General features: G+C 39.3%; 1 protein-coding gene across 1 annotated transcript in view; it reads left to right on the top strand.

Annotated features, from left to right (window-relative positions):
• Positions 1-23270, top strand: part of tmx3b (thioredoxin related transmembrane protein 3b) — a 40361-nt gene that overhangs the window by 3853 nt on the left and 13238 nt on the right. Inside the window, exons 2-14 of the mRNA XM_042400153.1 lie at positions 1045-1157; positions 1416-1473; positions 2165-2204; positions 4806-4929; positions 5584-5629; positions 7630-7710; positions 8181-8280; positions 8517-8594; positions 8998-9064; positions 14467-14565; positions 17426-17483; positions 17701-17754; positions 21350-21406. Of these exons, the coding sequence (XP_042256087.1) occupies positions 1045-1157; positions 1416-1473; positions 2165-2204; positions 4806-4929; positions 5584-5629; positions 7630-7710; positions 8181-8280; positions 8517-8594; positions 8998-9064; positions 14467-14565; positions 17426-17483; positions 17701-17754; positions 21350-21406 (975 nt within the window). The remainder of the gene's footprint in view (positions 1-1044; positions 1158-1415; positions 1474-2164; positions 2205-4805; positions 4930-5583; positions 5630-7629; positions 7711-8180; positions 8281-8516; positions 8595-8997; positions 9065-14466; positions 14566-17425; positions 17484-17700; positions 17755-21349; positions 21407-23270) is intronic.

Raw genomic sequence — 23270 nt, 5'->3', positions numbered from 1 at the left:
TGAATTTATCTCCCATTTTAATTTTCCAATATCGATCATAGAATATAACCTTGAAATGAGAGCGGTGCCTAATGGTTCTGTGGCTCCATTCAAAAGTGTTATCCTACTGATATCTCATTACATCACTGTACTGACACTCCTTGTGGGAAAATCTGTTTTGTACCATCTAAAAATAACAAAAGGGCTGTACGTTCCTTATTTCAGCAAGAGAGTATTTCTAGTCTATTAATATTTTGTCAGTAATATTCCATGGCAGATGATTTGGCTGTTACCTCACAAATATCTCATCACCAAAGGTGACACAAAGGTGTCCTTTGAGCTCTTACACAAATTCTGTCCTGTAAAACATATTCTTAAAAGATTTAAGAATGATATTGATGCATAGTGTTCATTTTGCTCTGCACATCCTGAAACTGTTTCTCATTTATTTTGGCACTGTTATTATACTAAAAGACTTTGGGAAGAGGTTTCTAAATGTATTAATGTTACATTTATAGCTTATTTTGCTTAATTGTGCACATGTAACATGTATTGTTTGGGTTTTTTAAGTTACAACAGAAATTGCAAACATGCTTACATCATCAATCTTATAATTATCTTAGCAAAGTTTCATATTCATTCATATTGAAGTGTAAGATTGCCAACCAGAACCTCTCTACTCAGTTTTTCTTAAAGAATGTGAGCAGTACTTAGACCATTAAATCTTACACTAATAAGAAGGCTGTAAAAACTGTTAATGAGTGTTTTGTTTTTAATGTCTTTATTTGACTCTAATCTGTTGTTTTATTTATTTTATGCATTTGTTTTGTATTCATTATTTTTATTTTATATTATCTTTTTAATATTCTTTCTATTTCTTATGTGTTTTCTGAGTCCCCCTGCGTTTTTTTTTTTTTTTTTACTATTTTTTTTATTTATTTTTAAATTCATATAGAGAGTTCATGTATTGAATGATTTTCTGTGGGGGAAAAAAACAAAACAAACAAACAAACAAAAAAAAAAAGCTGAAAACATGAACCATGATGCTGTTGTCAGTGCCTGAAGGAGTCTGCGTAAACCCGCGCATGCGCAAAGGGTTCGATTTAGCGGCTGTACTTCCTGCTTGCTGTGTCCACTCGAAGCGATGGCAGAAGTGAAGGCTTCCCTGATTTGTGGAGGTACGTTCACGTTTAATTTCATATTTATCCGACACTAGACTAAACATACGACTACAACATCCGTCTAGGTGATCTATAAAGCTGCTGTTGTTGAAACTGCGGAGCAAATTGGCGCACAGTGAGCTGGGACGACAGCTTAGCTGGTGATGCTTCAGTCATGAGGTCTCAGGCTGCAGGGCTGAAGAGACTGTTAGCCTCTTGTTTATATTCAGATAACTCGTTGTTTTGTCTGATTTCATGTCTCTTTATCGTTTGCAGTTATAGCGGCTTTCCTAAGTTCAGCGGTGCTTGCATTTGTTGAAGATCTAGATGACACGTAAGTGATGCACTTCTGAATGCTCTGCTACAGTATTTCAGCTCCACACATTGTAACATGGATCATGTAATGCAACTTCCTGAGTATACATCATCGTGGTTTTTCGACGCAAATCATAGTTAATCTCAATGTATTTCCTGTTGCAGCAAAAACATGTAATAATGCTATTTCCTAAGTTGTGTACACTTGCATGTATATGATGCAATGATAAGAGATTAGAGAACATCACATGTACACAATAATTCAAAGCAGAAGACTGTTGTTAGAAGCAGAAAAAAAAAGATGGAGGTAGTCTTGATTTCATCTCAGGTTTCTGGTTGCAAGGTGTTTTTTAATTGGATGCCTGTGGTGGGAAGTCTATTGAGACTCTGTCTCGTGTGTGTGTGTGTGTGTGTGTGTGTGTATATGTATGTTCAATTTGTCTCTTTTTGTAGTTGTATTTTTTTCCAAACTTCTTACACATTATAACTTATTTTTGCTCATATCCTCATATTCGGTTCAGTAATCACTCTTCTGTCTGCTGTGTTTTTTTTTTGTTTTCAATAATTAACATGTTACGAGCATCTTTTTCATGATGTACGTTGCTCAGTATAGTTTAGTATAGTTTATGATAAACTTATCGAGGCTCAGTTCAGAGTCAAGTGTTTGCTAAAAAATCAAAACTATCATTCATTCTTTTTCTATTTGACAGATTTAAAGACACCAGAGTGAACGACATCTGGCTGGTTGATGTAAGTTTGATATCTCACACACACAAACACGCACACACGCATGCGTGGGCGACTGTGGCTCCGAAGGTAGAGCGGGTCGTCCGCTGATCAGAAGGTCGGTGGTTTGATCCCTGACTCTTCCTGTCTGCATGTTGAAGTGCCCCTGGGCAAGATACTGAACCTCTAATTGCTCCTGATGGTCGCACCAGCACCCTGTATGGTAGCTTGCTGCCATTGGTGTGTGTGTGTGTGTGTGTGTGTGTGTGTGTGTGTGTGTGTGTGTGTGTGTGTGTGTGTGTGAAGGGGTGAATGAGCAGCAGAAACATTGTCAAGCGCTTTGGATAAAAGCTACAGCCATTTACACGTTTACTTAGGTCACTTTTGGGGACAAAACATACACTTACATTAATTTCCTGGAGACTTACCCTAACCCTAACCTTCATCACTGACCCAAAAATCAGCTTTTTCCAAATTGGAGACACAGCTTTTGTCTCCAATTGGACAAGCTGCCCCCAATTAACTGGTCTTGAGTCTGAAATTTGCCCACGAGAGTAGCCTATGACAGACACACACACACAAACACACACACACACACGCTAAAACCAGTCTGGGTCCATTCAGCAGTGCTTTACTACACGTCGAGCACACTACCGCTCAGCTCATCCCTTGCGGAAGTTACAGCAGTCGGGGTGGGATGAAGGAGGGCGGGGGCTGCGGCTGGCGTGCAGACTGTCCTCTGTGTTTGTGATTAGTGAATGAGAAGTCATGCATGCCGGGCAAAGCCAGGGGGCTCGGAGGGGTTTATATCAGAGTTTGTGTCTAGGCCCGTATAAGCCAAAGTTGCTTTCATTACAGTTTGGGTTGCAGAAGTGAGTCCTGACGCTGCGGAGTTTCAGTACGGTGATAACGGGTCATACAGATGTCACTATTTCACATACTCAGAGGATTACGCACAACAACCAAGCAGCAGTCGTGGGATTTGTCACAACTTAATTCACACAGTTGGAATTTGAACTAATTTGGAGAAATTTGAGTTTGTTTTGAGATGAAAAAATTCTGCTCAACCAGCTTCACTGTATTTGACATGAATTATTGCCACTTACTTATAACTTCAGAGTCTCAATCTTCTTGAAACTCCACTAATCAGTATTGTAACTTTATATTACGATGACTCATATGTCTTTGTGTGATGTGAAAGGGGTCATTTCCAGTGATGAACTGTCACCCAACTCTGCAGCTCTGTAAAGCTCTTTAACCTAGCTTAGTTTTATTATTTGGTTTTCTGACACATTAATTAGATGGTTAAATGTAACTTGTTTTGGTTCAGTCTCACTGTTCTTATCAACCTCATTTCTAGCCACAGCAGGCAACTGATAAATGTACTGTACGCTACCTGCTCAGCACCAAACAGCAGACAGACAGAAAAATTCAAAGCTTTAGCAGCGACAGAGCCAGATGTTAGAGACCAAAACAGAGTTCAAAGGAAAGTGAATTTTGGACTTTCATTCATTAATTAGGTGGCTAAAAACACAACTCCAGCTGAATGCTAATGCTGGTCAGTGTCTGCTGTTTGCTAACATGTTAGCCATTACATCTTTATAAGTTGATAATATGGAAATGCTGTGTGTCTTTTAGCTTGTTGAGTTCTTTCACCAAGTGGCATAAACTAAAGACAATAAAGCTTATAAAGCAAATAAGCTAAACTCTGTGTTTAGGCTGCAGTTAGCTATTTGTTGTTATTTGTAGATAGATAGCGAGAATGTAAGGTGATGGAAATGTTGGTTCAAACCACTGCAGTCATGTTGGGTGTAACCTCTACAGGCTGCTAAGGGGGATTTAAAGCTCCTAATAATAATGATAATAATGATAAATAATGGATTACATTTATAGATTAGAGGTTGATTGACAAAAGAAGTGATTGAGTGTCCTTTACTTATGGACTACACTGGTGATTGCAGCTGCAAAGTCTATTTCTTGTTTTCTTCAACCACTATTTCAAGTTCAATAACAGAACTTTCCTTCCCAGACAGACTTAAGCTGAAATAGAAATAGTCCTTCATCTGATACTAATTAGCAGTAGTTTGTTCAAATTAACTCAGCTATCACTGTGATTGTTGGATTATTCACATTTGTTGTCTATTGCAGTGTAGTCGTATTGCTTGTGCAGACACACACACACACACACACACACACACACACATCCATTCCCGAGGTCATACACAATATCAAGTAGAATTACAAAGTAGTGGCAACAAACAAAGCTGTCAAAACACCCCAAGGTCATATACACAAAAAGGCCAGACAGTAATTTAAACCTGTTTCACTAGATGCTTACAGCAATAAAGAACAACAACCATATATTTCATGTGGTCGGTGTCCTTGTAGAAGTCACAGTGTCAAATAAGGTGAAAGTAACTTTGCCCAGTGTTGTATATTCCCTGTCTAGATACACAAAAAGATCAACACAGTAAAGAGACACGTGTGTAATTGTAAACTTCATCTTTATTCACTATATATGGAATTTAGCATTTAGTAAAGACTGTATGATGTTGAAAGCTTCACATTATGCTGACAGAAAGCACACGATCTAAAGATTATTTTACCTCTCTTGGTCATTAACAGTTCTATGCACCGTGGTGCGGTTACTGTAAAAAACTGGAACCAGTATGGTATGATGTGGGAGCTGAGCTGAGGAGCTCTGGGTCACCGGTCCGTGTGGGAAAGATGGATGCCACTGCTTACTCCGGTGAGTAAACGATGAAGCATCTTAACGTCTTCTCCCTTGGAGATTATTATATCCCCAGCTGATCATTTCATGTGCTGGAGACAAGGATTCAACCTAATTGACTGTGTGATACAACAACATGATGCCCTTTATTTACCGAACAATGGTGAAGAAGAGTTTTATTTTTTAATGTTGGTAATTGTCACGTAATCATGATATTGCAGTAGTATTGTTATTGTGATATTTTTTTGCCACAGTAGTTGTACAGTGGAAAATATTACACTGTGACAGTGCTGCTATAAACACAATATCTATCTCTATGTACTTAAGCATGAACACATATCATTCAATACACTGACTGACTGTCTGAAACCTTGTTCACATATTCAACCAGGGTTTTTACGACACATTTCCTGCAATGCCAAACCTACATTACAGCAATTATCCAGCTGACTCCAAGCTTCTTTATTTATCTATTCATACATGTTTTAGGCCGACTTATTGATTTTAAATTCTGACTAAAATTGAAGAGGGTATTTGAACCTTGTTTTTTTTTTTAAAAAAAAGAAAAGACAGAAAAATGGTCTATAAGAGTTGGAGTCCGGGCCTATCAAAACCTCATCTATTATCTCCTTTTTTTTGCTTGTGATTATATATTTATTTTCTATATTGCAGGAATGGCGTCAGAGTTTGGTGTTCGTGGTTACCCTACGATAAAACTGTAAGTGTCACTCTAAGCTTTGCACAATTCATTTCTCTCGACCCACTTTGTCATATGTTTAATATGTTAAAATATTCGCTTGGATTCAAAATTAGGTTATGTGTAATAGCATTTAAAATATCATTATATATATATATATATATATATATATATATATATATATATATATATATATATATATTTTTTTTTTTTTTTTGCAAATTGTTGTAATTTCCTTTCCCACTGTGCAGCTTTGTGTAGGCTTAGACAAATCCACATGAGATTATAAGGCTCATTGAATTTTATATGGACCTACACCATGGTAACACCATCCAACTCTTCAGTAATTCTTGAGTCAGTCATTTTAAAGTTTTTTTTACATATTGTATATCTACATATTTCTTTCGCAACCTCCTCGTTCACTTCCTGTATGTCAAGTATCTTCACTTGAGTTTGGATTGTTATCAGGATCTTTTCCCCCGTCGTGTTTTTGCACTTGAGGTTCAGCCTTTTGAGATGCTCTCAGATGACTTATTCAGGAGGGATTAAGATGTTGTTGCCGCGTCCTTAAGGTATAATGAAGTGACAAACTCTGTTCACACCTTTTTGAACTTCAATTCTATTATCTGCGACACTCCTAGATGCTGTTAATTACACATGGTTTGTTAATATTGGCTGATAAACTGTGTTTGAAATCGAGAAGGTGATTTTCAGTTTTATCTTTTGATATAAAATTAGATGTTTTGACTGAATTTATATTGTAATTTATTGATTAACCAATCTAGACTGTGTGATATATTATTTCTACTTGAACTATTTAAACTGATATTCCCCTCGTACCTCATTACACTTTTTCTCTCAAAGTGCAAGTGACATTTATTATATGAAATTAATGAAGTTAGGTATACACCAGCTGCTCAACAGCAGAACTCATGTTGACTTGAGAGAAATGACTATCCTAGACAGCAGAGTTTTCCTCCATATATTTGAAAACGAATCATTTATCTGCACGCTGCCATAATGGGCTCCCCGTTTAGTTTCATCAAGCTCATTTGGGAAAACTGCCACAGGATCTCGGCAGGGTTCATAACATTAAACCAAGCAAGTGATGAAAGATCCGTCGAGGAACATGAGATACCTCCCCTGGTGACAGAAGGAGGCTTGATTTAGAGTTCTGTTTCCCCCTGAGTTCATTAAGCCCTGTGGGCTGATGCAACCTTAGCAATCCTTAATGCACTCATTTGTTGCAGAAGCTAGAATCGAGTCAGTTTCCTTGGCTAGAACTCAATTAGTGACAGCGGTTTGTTTTTTTTGGTTGTTTTTTTTTTCACTGGAGGTGCAATGATTTAGATCAAGTTGTTATTTCGAAGGAGATTTCCCTGTTGGATTTGCAGTTTCATTGTCATCGTTTTTGTGCACTGACTTTAAATTTACCAAAGACGAGTGCAGTCTGTCGTGGGCTAAAGTGATGCTGCAATTAAGGATTATTTTCAGCAATAAACCTCCTGATTATTATTTTCGATTCATCTATTAATTGTTCAGTCTATGAAATGTCAAAAAATGTCCATAACAAGTTTTGAGAACCCCAGGTGACATCAGATATCTTGTTTTGTCCGACTCACAGTCTAAAACACACAGATATTCAGTTTACAATGATGTGAAACAGAGAAAAGCAGCAAATCCTCACATTTAAGAAGCTGGAGCCAGCAAATATTCACCAATTCTGTTTGATTAAACAACTAAAACAATCAATCAATGTAGTTGCTGATTAATTTTCTGTTGATTGACTCATTGATTAATCAGGTAATTTTTTCAGATCTAGACTCAGCTTTGCCTTTCCTGTAATATTCTTTTTGCATTGAATGAGTTTTTTTTAGGCAATGTAATATCACACAATTTATTTCCATTTCATTTTCTTTTTGCAGCGAATAAACAGCACGAAACAACAAATGTTACTGAATGTTTCTCCAATAAAATGATCAGCCTTTCACTCCAGTTTTGTTTCTGTCTCCTCCTCTCAGGTTAAAGGGTGATCTGGCCTATAATTACAAGGGACCAAGGACAAAAGACGATATCGTGGAATTTGCCAACAGGGTGGCGGGGTAAGTCACAGACCTCCCTCACTTCTTCAAAAGGAACGGTATGAAACTCACACACGCGTACAACTTCCCTTATTTCACAGGAACACATGCCATACTAATAAGAACCATCCGAGCATGCTTATCTGTGCCGGCCATATTTGTTTCAAAGCCCAATGCGTTTCTGCCTCTGATGCTCTAGTTTAAGCCACTGTTTCAACTGAGCCTGACAGATTTTCTCCTCCTTGAGGGAAATCAAGCTAGATCCGTGACAGAGGGGTTGATCAAAAGCTTGGCTCTGATGTTCCGTGGCTGCAATTTGTTAAATCCCCACTGGGTGTCGCCACCAGCACACAAATCACGGAAGAAAAATAGAACTGTTAGATTAGTAGTCTTATATTAGTTTGTTATGTTTCATTTTTGTGCTGTGTAAGATTTTACTTTGAATGATTAATAGAGTTGATTAATGTATGTTGTTTTTTCCCTCTCTCTAGACCGGCTGTCCGGGCGCTTCCCAGCAAGCAGATGTTTGAGCACATGATGAAACGGCATGATGTGCTTTTTGTGTATATCGGCGGGGAGTCTCCCCTCAAAGTGAGTACCATTCATGTCACGCAGACGTGAATGAAGACGCTATTACTATGTTATTCTTTTCTTTTCTTCAGAACTAAAACACTAAAATCACGCATTGATTGAATGTCAGAAGTGTTTTTTTTAACAAAGAACAGGCCGTGTGTAATACCCTCTAGTGACTCATCCTTTACAACTGTTCAACACAAATTTATTGAAGGCTGTTGCGTGAATGCTGAAAGACCTTTTTACCATTGCAGGAGAAGTACAATGATGTAGCCTCGGAGCTCATTGTCTACACTTATTTCTTCTCGGCTTCAGAAGAAGTCTTGCCAGAGGTAACTCTTTGAATATACATGCACACTTTTTTTAGTCTTTTGACAGCATTAAGTAATGAATGAAATCACTTTCATTGTAGATTTTCATATTTCTGTCATGATATGTCATTGATACTCTGCAGTATTTGCATCCAGTTGATGTTTTGACATTCTCTTGATTAGTTTAGTTAGTCTTACAATGTAAATAATTACATTTCATTAGTATAGTTCGTTCCTATACATACATATGCAGATATTATGCTTGCATGCTGTCTTTGCAGCATGCAAAAATAAATGTCTCACATTTTGTTGCAATGCCCTGCTGCCAACAGTCTTGTCCCATATTTCCCAGGTGTGCATGTTGTACATTCAGATGATTTATGGAACTTGGTTTTAAATGAAGTATTTCTTGTGTTTTTACCAGTCAGTAACTTTGCCAGAGCTTCCTGCGGTTGTAGTCTTTAAGGACGGTGCCTACTTTACCTATGATGGTGAGTACAGTCTTCATCTACTGTTGCCTTCGGGGGAAGTTTCTTCTCTTAGTCTGGCATGAAAATTAGATTTTGGGGAGCAGTAGGGTGCCATGTTGTCGACTATTCTTTCTGTCTGTTCCCTTTTCCTCCTCTTTTCTCCTGTAATCCTTGTAACTGGAGCTTTATTCCTCTAGTTTTCCCGTCGCTGCTGCTGTTCTTTCATCTTCCTCACCACAATGAGTTATGGGGTGCCTGGCCCATCATAAAGCACCCCGGGCTCAGCCCACTATTGTGTGTGTGGTAAAGCCAGTGATGTTATGGCGGTTTGTCTCTAGGCGGACACACATAGCAGGCCAGGGTGGATGAACTGGCCCGTGTGGGCGTGAGATACCACAGTTTATGCCAAAGAAACCAATGCAGAGCTGGTACTGAATATACAATCGTTCAAAGCCAAGTATTGAATCACTGAAGCAGCCGTCAAGTCTTTGCAAAAAATGATACTTGACATAAGAGGTTTAGAGGAGCTGCTTTTTTTTTCTGTTGCTCAATTTGAAGCTCCTCACCGCAACAATGTAAGTTCACCACATTCCTCCATGATTTCTTGTATTTTGATGCCGCTGTGGGCCTGTGCTGGGAGGCGAAAGCGAAAGGGAAGAGCATCAAGACACAGTCCCAACACAAACGGGCCCCAGTAGTGACTGTTGGGGAGTTTCGGTGCACGGTGTAGCGCCTGGAGAATAAAATCCACCTCCGCCACTGCCTGCGACCTCACGTCCACCTGCTCCACCTGACCGTTACGAAAGGGGGGCTTCCGGCACCAGAACCGCAGCAGGAGGGGCTCGCCACAGTAGACGTTGATAACAAAAGCTCCACACTCTGCAGAGTCCTCCAAGACCCTGATACGAAGGATGTGGTGAATGTCTAGCATTGCCATGGTGACAGCGTATTAAGCTTGTCAAGGATTGAGAAGGGGAGCAGTACGGCGAAATGACATGGTTGTGTCCTTCTTCATAGGAATTTCTCTTTTCCCTTTCAGTCCTCAAAAAAAATCATAGAAGAAAAGGTTTTTTTTAACATCTAGAACTGAAGGTAAAAACTTAGACTGCAGCTCGTTAAGCACTTACCTAAAATGACAGCAAAAAAAAAAAAAGATTTCTTCAATTTGCACCAGACTTTTCCTGGTCTTTTCACCACTTGTGATCTTCAGCATCAGGTTTCTGCCCAGCTGTGCTATGTGCCGTATTTCTCAGAGGACTAGTGTCACTGAATATCCACTGAAGGGATGCTGGCTCTGAAAATAAATAAGGCTGAGGTGTCTTATGTGGCTCACTGTGACACTCGCTTTGCATGGCGTTCTGTTAGAAACTTTTTTATCGGATTCTATTCGGCTGAACTTCTGAGACACATTTGCATAGGCACCCTGTGACACTGTTTTATGACAGACTATGACGCTTATTCAAGTGTGTCAGACGTGCAGCGGTTGTATAGATATATGATGCACATATTATATTTTTTTATGAGCTGTGTTATTTTTTATATACCAGCTACAGAGGCTGGCAGTTCCTAGAATATACAAGCAACCTTTAGCATCTCCTCCCTTGGTATTTGAATCTGCATTTTTGTAAAAATGCAGATTCAAAACACTTATTAGAAATTCACTGCATGTTTAATGTTCTCACTCTTCAACCTGTTGTGTTTTTAAAGCTTGGATGCCACAGAATAAAGCCACACTGTCATTATGCGGCCTCTCGCTTTGTGTAAATGATATTTGACATATTGTTGTTGAGCTTTGATTGGTTTAGTGCACATCACAAACGGCCGGCATCCTTTTTGAAGAGCAGTGTTAAAATATAGTACATAGTCATACATAATTAATTACTTAAATCTTCAGTTTCATACTGCTACAAAGCTGTAGCACAGTTTATACAGGTCTGCACCGTTATTGTGCTTCAAGAGGCAAAAGGTTTTGATCAGTATGTGTGCGATGAAAGCTAATGGACTCCATGGATGTATGTTAGTGTTCACAGTATGTTCGTTCACTCACCATGATGGTTGTTTCAGACACGTTTAGTTAATACACAGAGCTCATAAGGTGCATAAGGCTCTCTGTTAATCTGTTTCAGTGGTTTATGGCTTGGCCCTGACACTCCTTTGTATGGAGCCAGCTGTGAGGCAGAATTATTTTGCATATGTTTAGTGGGAGCATTGAGTGACAGGCCGATTAACTGTCCATGACTGCGATGACAAGATGAGATCACACTTCTGAATGCGATAAAACACTGATGACGTTTTGTGACGGCACACGTGCACAGTGTTGACTGGTTATTTCACTCGGCAAAGAAGAGGACAAGGTCAGTGTGAGTGACGGCGATGAAAACTGCAATAACTTGTTGGAAGTGTTAATCATATCGCCCACAAATGTAATATCCTCTCTGTCTCACAGTTAATTATGCCAAACATTTGGCCCATTGCACATGGAATTACAAGACACTGCAACCAGAAGGGGACACAGTTTCACAGTGCTTTAATGTTCACACTAAACCAAGTAGTTTCCAGTAACTCTATCTGTAATTATCTAGAACTACAGTTGAATGACATTAATTAACACTATATTGAATTTTATAGCAAGATTGAACAAGAGACTGTTAGCAAATAGGCTTTAAACTCAGGGCTAATGTTAGCTGGTTAGCTACTAGCTAGCATTGTTGCTAGCTTTTTATTTAAAAAAGCTCACAAACATGTAGCTACTGTTTTTACTGACACTATTTATATCTTGACTCTTTGTAAAAATCTCTTAATATTCATCCTGTTTTGTAGGTTGTGTTTTAATGCTGAAAATTAGTTCTAACAAAAACAATAATTTAGCTACTAATAAGGTCAACAAGCTAACGCTAATTACTTGTGCGGTATAGTGAAAACCGCTGATGCTAAATTCACTTTAAATAGGGAAATTCTCTTAAGTAATTTACAAATTCATTCAAGCCAGACTGTTTCATGGTGAGCGTGAGCTGAGACTGCTGATTCATACCTCACACCGCAGTTAACACAACCACAATTTGTAATGAGTCTACATGACCTCCTCAGTCACAGCTAAGTGGCTGTAGCTCTGCTGCTACTACTAGAGCTTTCTAGCTGGAAGGAACCAAGTAGCCATGGTCCATGGTCACAAAATCAATTCCTTTTTATCTAACTAAACAAAGTTTTGTGTAGTTTCCAGTAAAAAGGTCAAAAGAAAACAAAAGGGAACTCGGTGAGATGGAACACTGATAAATCATACTGTTCAGGTTCAACATTAAGTGGTAAAATACAAGATCTCTGCTGGCCATATAAAGATCTTTACCACTTAGCTAAATTACATACAATGCAGTTTTCCATATCATACTTTTGTATATTTTATCATCCTAAATTTATGCAGTTCTGGTTTACTCCAAATGCCAGTAGCCCAAAGCTCTTTACTCTCAGCAAAAACAGATTCTCCTAACAGACAAATCTTTTCCTTATTAAAAAATGCCTCTCCAAGCCCAGAGTTGTAAATCAAACATCCCTTGACCAACATCCAATAATTAGTCCATCCCAATTAAATATTTTTGTTGTCAGCCTGCTTTCGGCCGCAACTAATTCCATAACTGAACAACACATGTCTTCCAAGGCAACCAGCCAAAGCATTTTCACCATTAAATCTTAATGTTTTCTCTCTACTTCAAGAAAGAGAAACATGTTGTCCCATCATTTTACTGATCTTTCTATCACAAAAAAACCTTGATCTTTTCATTCTCTGCCACCTCCTATGTATGTTGTGTTTCACCGTGTTCCTCCTCTTCTTCTCTGCTGCACCTTTTGCTTTTGTTTCTATGCTATTTGCATTGTCTTGGAGGTCTTCTGTACCATTAACCTTCCTCCTTGAAATGTGTCAGAGCTGCCTCCTCCCTCCACTCAAAACTCTGACACTGGATCATTCTCACTCCACCCACTGTCTGTTTTTATTCCCCCTCCTGCCCCTCATCTTTCTCTCTCTTGTCTCCCGCTGTGTGAACTCTGGGCTGACAGGCTCCTGCAGGGCAGTATGGAGATTGTAAGGCTGGCGCTCAGGAAGAGAGCAGCTCTAATTTGTTTCAAGGTGAAGCCGGTTCAGTCAGTGTAGGGGTTCATCAGCCTGTATAATCCCAGTATGGGGCCTTCAGCTCTCTCTCCCGCTTCTGGGAGAAGAGAGTCGGGCAGCTGCATGCTGTCTGTAAAGCCAGAACATCTGTGGAAAGAGCTCTCTGGAATGTCTACGGGATTGACTGACTCAGCAGCTTTAACAGCAAGCCTGCTCTGCCTTTGCACAGCCGCAGCAGCACGAAGAAATACATTGCATTGCATTAAGGTCGTTTTGATGTTAATACTAGCTATGACCTTGGGGTTTTAAATGCGTGTTCCAGGTTTTCAGTTGTCATGTTCAGTATTATACTCGTAGCTCCTTAGGGGCCTGCAGCTTAAGAACCATGTAAAAGTCATCAGTGTTCTTGTAATTACTGTAATGGTAGCAGAAAGGTTATGGTAACTTATTAACATGTCATAATGAGGTCCCAGCCACGTTTGACATCAATTATAAGCATCCCGTAGCCTCTCTCAGCCGGAGAAAACAGTTTTGTGCAAGCAGCCTCACTACACCCTATTTATACCCGGAGGAAAAGGCTCCGGTTCCCATTTGCATGTTGCCTCCAGATGTCAGGGTAGCAACAACATGTGGTTCACATTCAGGAAACAATCCTTTATTTTACTTTTTTTTTTTAATTTATTGCACACTTTTTTTTTTCCTGATGCATCTGTTGAATAATGCATCCCTTCCAAATATGTAAAAGAATGTGCCAAAACTGTATCCTGAAAATGAATGTATGTATGGGAGAATAGTTTGCAAACCAAATGTGTGTGTGTGTGTTTTTTTTAAGACAGATGGCTGTGAAAATCAGGTCAGGTGAGCCAACATCACAGAAAAAACAACTAGCAACTACTGTGAATGAGAATATAAAACGAGCCTGGGCTGGACAAATGTTCTTTCATTTATCTCTTGAAAACCTAACGTACCTTTTGATTGTTTACGTCCAATTGATTTCCAATCTGCTTGCACTGATTCAGTCCATTTGCTGTTTCAGACCCAAAATAACCTCCCTGACTACTTAACCCAGAGGCAGCCCTCTGTCAAAACAGTTTCTGATCATTGTTCAACTGACCTCTCTCTATGAATGCTCCGCCTGTGTTCCATTATGTGTTCCCTTGAGAGAAAACAGCTAGTAAACACTTTGATCTTCTTACAATCCAGCCATCAATACACTGTTCTGCTTTGCTTTTAATAAAGACAGGTTGTGTGCTGAATGTCGATAGGCTTTTTTTTTTGTTGTTGCTTCTGCTTTCTGTAAGATTCTGTCTCTGTGTTGCAGAGTATGAGGACGGCAGTTTGTCATCGTGGGTGAACAAGGAGCGATTCCAAGGATACCTTCAGATTGATGGCTTTACGCTATACGAGCTTGGAGACACAGGTGGAGTATGCATAAAATTTGTCATTGTCCAACGTCCCATGACATCCATGATATATGTTCTTTACTCCAACATGGCATGTTCCACATTTTTTGTTAAGATTAAGTTATTCTTGTATGATTACTCTCCTAAACTCCTGTAATCATTACTCATTGTTATAAATAACTGATTCGTGGTAGTAGTCATATGACACAGGTCACACGTTGCGCCGCTTTATTTTATCATTTCAAAGATAAGATCTGTGAGCTGAAGGGTAAACATTTATTTTTATGTCCTTTTTTAGTCTTGAGGACTATAAAAAAAACAAAACAAAAGACAACATTTTTATAATTCAGAATAATCTCCCAAATCTAAAATCTGAGGATGTAGGCAATGTACACAAAGCTTTACACTAAAATCCCTAATACTTAGCATCCCACCCCCAAATATCCAATCTACCACATGGTGACTTTATAATTAAAAATCAGACATTTTAGAGCCGCATCCATCAAGAGTCCCTTGTAAAAATATCAGCCATGATTGTTTATTGGAGCTATAATAGAAAAGAGCGTCATTACGTCTAGATTTAGACCTTGTTGCTCTACTTGCTTCTATCTACAAACACTGTTTGTCCCACATGAAATTTAAGCTTGAGAGTGAAATACAAACTGTCCCTTAACCGGCACTAAAAATGATGCTCTGTGCAGAGAAAGCTGTGCTTTCTAATATTAGACACAGCATTTTACACCGTTTATGTGCAATTTACTGAGATCAGTGACGCTGAGCGGTTGGACCTTGCTTACATTTGTTGCTGCTTACAGTCTTAGTCTTTCTATTGTAGTTCTGCATACAAAATAAAGGGTCTTAATTGGATAAACACTGTGTGACTGATTAAAGATGGCGTAGTCTGTGGTTTCAGTCTGTTACTTTTAAAATAGTAGATCAAAGTGTATTCGCAAAAGCAGTATAAAACTTGCAAGCCTTGTCTCTAAAGGCACTTCAATCAAGTATCAAGTTATGTGTGTTTGGGCTGGCGGACTGACATTTTATGCTCTAAAACCCCATCCCGCACATCGTAAGTCATTCTGAAACAAAACTTGGCACCCATATCTAAATACTAGTGTAACCAAACTAGTCTGATCCTGTAGTTTAGATCTGTTTATAGGTCAAAACATCAGGGACAGCAACACAGACAAAGCGTATTGAAAACAATACACAGCATTTTTATCTTCTTTTTTCAGAACCATATTTCTTTTGGGGGAAAATGGTTCGCACTGGTTGTCAGATGGATGTAAGTTAGATTACATCACATCTCGATGAAGAATGCGAGTGATAATAGCTCTCTCTTCCTCTCTTTAAGCTTTTACCAGAGGAATTTGAAACTTGAAGACATTGAGACCTTTATGAGCAGTCAGAAATGTACTCCGCTGTTAAACCGTGTATTGCTTCTGTTGATGAAGTTGAAGCAAGTTTTTCCTACTTATCCTCAACTTGACATTATGGGCGGAAACTCGCTCCGTCTTTGTTCAATAAATGAATCAAGAACGTCTTAATTGAGTGTCACAGTAATCAAGTCATAATGACTGAAGAGCTTGAATTATCCTCTCAGTTTTCTCAGGAAGCGGCAGCAAACAACACCAGTCTATTTTTTTCAGTGCTGTTCCAGTTTCATTTTACACCTTACGTTCACACAGGCAGACTTGATGCCAGAGGGAAGTAGGCTGAGAGAAAAAAGTGAAGATCTCCTAATGAGTTTTTGGCCAGTTGTGCTCCAGGAAGTCTATCCAATTGTTAATAATAAAGATGCTCTCAAAAGAAATGTTGAATTAATAACAACACAGTGATTACAAAGAAAATAATGAACAAATGAACAATCACACAATCTTAATGATTACAACGAAAATAAGACGATGTTTGATTTTGACATTTTCCTTCAGTGGTGTCAAGACACTATTTAGCTGAGAGGATATGTGATACTACAAGTTAAATATTTAAGCACTATGGTGGCTTTATTCTCTCTGACACTAACGAATCATGCAGCTAACCCTTGTTATTCTAGGACTGTAGTATATTAAGCTACAACAGCAGTAGATTCTGTGCACCTAATTAGATGCTACAAGAATGTACAGAGTTAATTATGCACATTTTCACTGGTTGTATTCCCATGAAGATGTAATGCAGGAAAAACACAAAGTAAACCATGAATAACTGTTTTTTTAACACATTCCTTCATTTCCTAACAGCCACAGAACTATGCAATCAAATTGAAATGATATGTTGAAGTGAATGTGATTTATATTCTGATATATAGGAGCATTGGACCCTTAAGACCTTAATGTTTAGAAACGGCTTTTGTGGCTTAACCACCTCTCCCTCATCCGCAACTTATATCAGAGAATATATTTGCAAGTAAAATAGTTTTCATGATGCCAAGCTGTCCACTGCTTTTACATAACATCAGCCTTGCTGCGTCACCACCGCCAGCGACCAGCAGGGGGCAGGCTGGCACTCTCATCCAAACAACAAGGGGTTTCTAGCCTCAAACCATACAAGTCTGAATAACAGACCTTTTAAGTTGTGTAACAGTTTTTTTTTTTAAGTAGACCTATTTGTCATGTCGTGGGTTTGGGTTTTGAATGGCACTGAAATAGCTCCTCTACCAGAAAGTGACCACTTGTTTCCTGTTCAACCAAGTAGAAAGCCTAAGCTATCTTAATGTTTGAGTGATGAATGAATAAAGCGCTCCAGTTGCCTCTCCGTTCTTTTCTCCCGTTGAGAGGTGATGCGTCTCCTCCAGAGCCTCTTATCTCCCAGCCATTGTCTTCTCGCCCTCTTTTTTTTGTGTGCGTGATTGTGATTTGTAATCCCTGTCTGCCACCGCAGGCAAATTGGTGGCGATTGCAGTCATCGATGAGAAGGACCCCACAGAGGAGAGTGGCAGGTACAAAAAACACTGAAATTAAAAAGCACAGCTCCATATAAATTACTGGCAGACACTCCCACTGTTACCACAATAGTTGTGCTTAAGTGCACGGCCTTCAAATAAAGATAAGACTTGCTGTTATTGTTTGGGTCTTCCCACAAATTGCAGGCTTTGGCTAAAAAAAGGTTAGGCTCCAACTCATGTGGTATTTCACTCTCTTCTCATTTGCTTTTAGATTAAAGACCTTGATTCAGAGGGTGGCAAAGGAATACAGAGAGCATTTTAACAGGTAAGGCACGGATAGACGATGAGGTCAAAGATGAATATCCAATTTATACATTTATTCTAGGACGGCGCACTCATCGGGGAACGGTGTCTGTCTATTCACATGCAAGTTTATGCCTTTGTACGGGGCACGTCTGTTTTCATCGAGGTTCAGTAGAAAGGTAATTATGCAAAATGTCAGCTTCCAAATATAGGTGTTCTTTTCAGCTGTCAGTCAAAAACTCAGCTCGACTTGTATTAATGCATAATTTTCCTGTTTTCTCCAACTGCAATTGTGCAATAACAACTGGAGATGGGATGTTTATGTTACGCACCGCCTTGTTCGACCTGTTCTTTTTGCCGGGGAGGAACCAATTTAGCAAGGCCCAGAGTACACAATGAAATGAACTTAAATTGTGCAATTTCATTACAGTATTATTGTTATTTTTGCTGCTAGCGAGCAGTAAAGATTGGAAAGAAAGATGGTGGAAATCGGAGATGATGCAAGCACACAGACACCCAAATGTTAAATATTGGGCTCCTGAATCAAGTTCTCTATGTGTGCTGCAGGAGGATTTAGCGAGTACAGTAGGTGGGTCATCCTTCAGCTTGAGGACCCAGGTTAAAGCTCCTGTGTCTGCAAACATGTGCTCTGCTGAAGTGGCTTGAATTCAAATCAGCTCAGGTCGCTGTTCTGTAGCTGACCCTTATCTCTTAGCTTCCCTGGTGGGGTTTGCAGGCAACAAGAGGATTTCCTCACAAGGATTAAAAAAAAAAAAAAATCACGTTTGCATCATTATGTTGTGATTAAGTTCCGTACTATTCCCCATCGTTGACCATGTTGCTTCATCAGATAGCTTTTTGCTTTTGAATGAAGAGATGTATCTTAAACCGCCATGATCAAAGTGTTTCTCCCTCTTCAGGCATCCCTATTAGGACTGATTGAATTACACAGATCCCTATCATCAATTAGACTACTGCTTAGACTATCTGCCACACTATCCAGTGGTGTTTTTGAAGACGTGAGTTTGAGATCCCCACTGAGATCAGAGGTGCCTGCAGTGTTCTGACACACATAAACGGCACTTGTAATTACAAGTCGCTCAAGTGTCGCCCCTGGTGGTGGGAGGAAGCAGCGTATAGAGTCAATAGATTATAGGGGATGACTGACATTTGAGTGAGCGGACACCGTTTGACGCAGTAAATGCCGCCGTATTCAGCTCACCCACTATTTGTAGCATTTTGACAGAACAATGAATACAAATCTTAGATCTGAAAGGGAACTAGTGTGTGTGTGTGTGTGGTGGGGGGGAAAAAAGGCACATGCCTACATATGCACAAACTGTACTTGTGGGAAAGTCTGAATGTGTCAGTCGGTGGGTGTGTATCGGGTTGAAATTCTGCACTAGTCATATCGTCATGGTTTTGGGAAGCCTGTGGGAACCTTTGTCACGAACTGAGTTTCTGTCCATAAATGGTACCAGGTTCCAGTAGTTCCTCTACCCTGTTGAAAGGCAATGAGGTAAAAGGCAATATTTTTAATATCTCAGAGGACCTAAATCTGCATTTAATCAATATTTTAATATTAACAATAACAATAAATCAAATGACTATGGGTAATGGGAAAGGTGTTTCTAATGACAAACATACAGTGAATTATTACCCGACTCTGCAGTTCCCTCCGCTCCATGGAGCATTTAAATGACCTTCCGCTAATTGTTTTAGATTTCCGGCTCGCAACTCTACTGTTTTGGTTCAGACAGATATTTCCTTCAGGAGATGGTTGAGACCAAAACAGAGCTAAAAGGAGAGACAATACTAGACTTATATTTGTATGATAATTTTGCTCCATGTCTGCCGGATGTGTGAGTAGGTAACTATTTGCTAATACGTTCGTCATAACAACATTGTAAGGTTGCACTTCTAGTGCTTCCCTTAAAATGGCCAAAATAAATCCATTAACGGAGGTTTAAATAAAGCTTAAGAATTTTAAATAGCAAATTTTGCCCCCATAGTGCTAGACACACAGTAATTTATGCCTATTCTTCAACCCCTCCCAGCAGATCCGACCTGGTGGACATTAAGATGAATGGGCTGAAACTGAAATAAATACAGACTTTGCCATTTCTCACTAGAAACACAAGCTCATGCCATTAGAATAAGTTATGAGATGCTATAATCACATAAAAATTCTACACAAAGTGGTCTTAGGCTAGGTGTTTTTAATATTGCATTTGCTGATCAGTGATTTATAGCCTGTCCAGAATGCAAATGTGGGTTTGTAAAACATTGTGTTTTTTGTAAAAGGACACCTTATATTTAATGTATATTTCCGAGGGCTGAAAGTCCACTGGTGATGAGGGTCACGTTATTTTCTCGTGGAATATTCTTCTGTATTATTCATTTGTAATTTCACAATGACGACAACGCAGTTCAGAGTGATGACTTTGGTTACAGATAAGGCAAATAAAATAGCACTCCTATCTCCATGAGAACCATAATACACAACAGATAACGTCAATAAATATCATATAGTCATTTCCAGAGAAAAAGTGCAAGTAAAAGTCACAAACCCCTTCCTCTAAATCTGACAGTATTTACAAGGACGCCTTCAGTTTGCTTCTCAGTCCTTTACTCAGCCCTCTTGGCCACCTTTCTCAGTGGTCCGGCCAATAGGTGTCAGTGGGAGTGGGAAGACGGACATAGCTGGAAACAGACCTTTAAATATTGTAAGCTGTTGAGTTGGCAAAGTTGTGATAATAATTTAAAAAAACAGCATAAGGAATTTTATTTCCAAATCACATCTTGTGGGCGTTCACTTCATATCTACATACCTCTCCTGTTCCCTTAACAAATCAGTCTTGGACATGTAGATCCTTTTTTTTTTTTTTTTTTAAACTTCATAACTCACAGTGCTGCTGCATTTAGAGCAAAAGTTACAAGCTGACTTTTTGATGAGCTTTATTCCCAGTCTGGCCCACCATTGTCAGCAAGATTATCACTAACCCAGACATTTTTTTTTATATTGCCTTCACTGGATTTATTATATTGTTCGGTCTCTTCATAATCATGTCATTGATATAAGTGCAGGCAGTATTGTTTGGCACCCAGGGGACAAACGTGCCAGATGTAGGTATGATTCAATATAAATATAGTCTATATGTAGAGGTCCCCATAATCAGTCATTCAGTGGGAGTCTATGGCTTCCCCCGGACTTGTGCAACCCCCTTCCCTAGTCCTACCTACAATACACTCTGCTCAGACATAGTGCAGCACAATGAGATACAAATTGAATTCCTCTTCCTGCCTTATCGTTTAGATAAATCACCTGAGTCTTTTCTGTGGTGGAAAAGATGAGGAAGAGGACAGAGCTTTGGGGACTTTTCCTTTTCCCTGTAGTCACAAAAGTGATCCCAGTTTTTCACAACTACAACATGCAATTCCATTCAGTGTGATTTCATATTCGCGTGCTATTGTAGAGGAAGGTTTTGTGCTAGTGTTATTCCACTGGGACAGGAAAACATGGTTATTTTACTTTACTGTATGTGTATTATTATTTTATTTTTGATGCACTATTTATCATTCTCATGCTAATAATTCATCTTGTGCTGTATATACAGAGACTTCCAGTTTGGCCACATGGATGGGAACGACTACATTAACAGCCTCATCATGGGGTGAGTGTCTTATCCAGCCTATCTCTCTCTTCTCATGTCATCTTTCTCTCTCTCACTCTACCTCATGTTACCTTCTGTCAGCTACTTACTCGTAATGCCAGCCTCTGCCATTAAAGATGCTCTCTGGTAGAGAAGTCAATTACACAGACGGACTGTCATTTCATTTTTTAGTGCTCTCGGCAAGTTTAACCCCCAGCCGTCGAAAAAAACACAGAAAGATGCACAAGCCCACGCAAATCTGCTTGTGTGAGGGCAGGATAGTGAGAAGGAATATATGAGGAATTTGCGGATAAGGCTGTGCATGGATTAAATCTATAGCGGTTGTGTGTTTTTTAATGGCTTGTCAAAGAGCAGTGCTAATGATGCAGCAGTGAGCCCTGCTGCAGTAGCTTTGCATCCAAGGCTTAGGCCAACTGTTGTGGTGTCATGCTCGGAGAGGCCCTGGAAAACTGACATCCCACACTTCTAATTAGACAGAACCCCGCTAGTGTTACAGGCCAGCAGGACCGTAGCAGTTGGCGTGTCTGTTTTCCATCTTCCGACATACAGTATCTAATTATGTGTGTCTTTGTATAATTTTGTGTATGTGTTTGGGTGAGAGTCTACGTGCGTAATAGACCTCAGCAGGATGTTATTTTAATTTGAGCGAGTTATTGTTTGTATGAGGGAGATTATAGCAAACATGGTCTCGTAAGTCCTGTGTAATTAAAAGTGTGTCAGTGAGTACAGTAGAAGTACAGTATTGGAAGTCTGACTACATTCAACAAACGGATTCCCAGTGCACAGCTGAAATTAGACAGGTGGTGTGTATATTTAAGGATAAAAGAGGTGATTAGCCACCCTAATTTTGTATGAATACCTACAATATGTATTTCACTGGGTTTTACGGGACTGAATTTGGCTGCTGTAACACAGGATTAATTGCCCTCCTTTGAGGAATGAAATCCTGGCCTGTCAATGTCCACTAAACCTCTCCCTTAGGAGGACCATGGAAATAAATCTGATGGCTTTTTATCCCTCTTTCTGTCATCACAGCGATTACTGTGTTCTGGCAGCGGTCTATTTGGCGTAAGGCTGCCCCTGCTTTCACCAGAGGCACATAGACACAGACTCATGAATACATATATACAGCACACACACACAAAACATGAGCACCCACTCAAGTCAGAAGCTGTCTCTGTCTCTGTTTAAACATTGGATTATCACTAACCTCTTATATTGAATGTATTGTGGGCTCCAAAAAACTGAATGTGAGGTGACTGAAAAGTCTGTCAGTGAAGGTTAGACTTGTAATCATAAAAGGTAAATGACTAGTAAAGTCATAACCATAGACCGTAAAAAATAATGGACGTAGCCAACGTGACGTCACTGTTTGGTTTGTGGATTCCCATTCTGAAGCCTCAAGTTTGGCATTTTGACTGTTGCCATCTTGGATTTTTGGAGCCTGAAGGACTATATTTGGATGAGAGGGTGGAGCTGACCCTAATGCTAGCAGCTAGCTCCTAGGTTGGTTAGCACAGTGCATTTACAGTCTGTGGTTAACTGTGGTAATGCTAATGCTAATGTTCGCTAGCAAAGAACAGGCTTAAAACTATCAAAACAAAATGTACTTAGTGAAAAACTGAACATCTGACTCCTTAAAGGGTCTTTTAGAACAACCAAATGCTGAATAAGACTTTTTTAGGTGACCAAAATGTTACAATTAACTTTCATGAACTGAAAACTCATTGAAATAGTGACGGCTACGCCTATACTCTGAAAAAATTCAACCCATGTACAGTTGTCATGAAAGGGGAAATTAGCTACACAGACCAAAACCGTTTTTTTGTACCAGGCTGTAAACATGTTTATTTCTGCTGTGAAG

The sequence above is a fragment of the Thunnus maccoyii genome, chromosome 21 (assembly GCF_910596095.1).
Source record: "Thunnus maccoyii chromosome 21, fThuMac1.1, whole genome shotgun sequence".
NCBI classification, from domain to species: domain Eukaryota; kingdom Metazoa; phylum Chordata; class Actinopteri; order Scombriformes; family Scombridae; genus Thunnus; species Thunnus maccoyii.
Note: the sequence above shows the minus strand (reverse complement) of the source record. Positions and strands in the feature narration are given on the sequence as shown.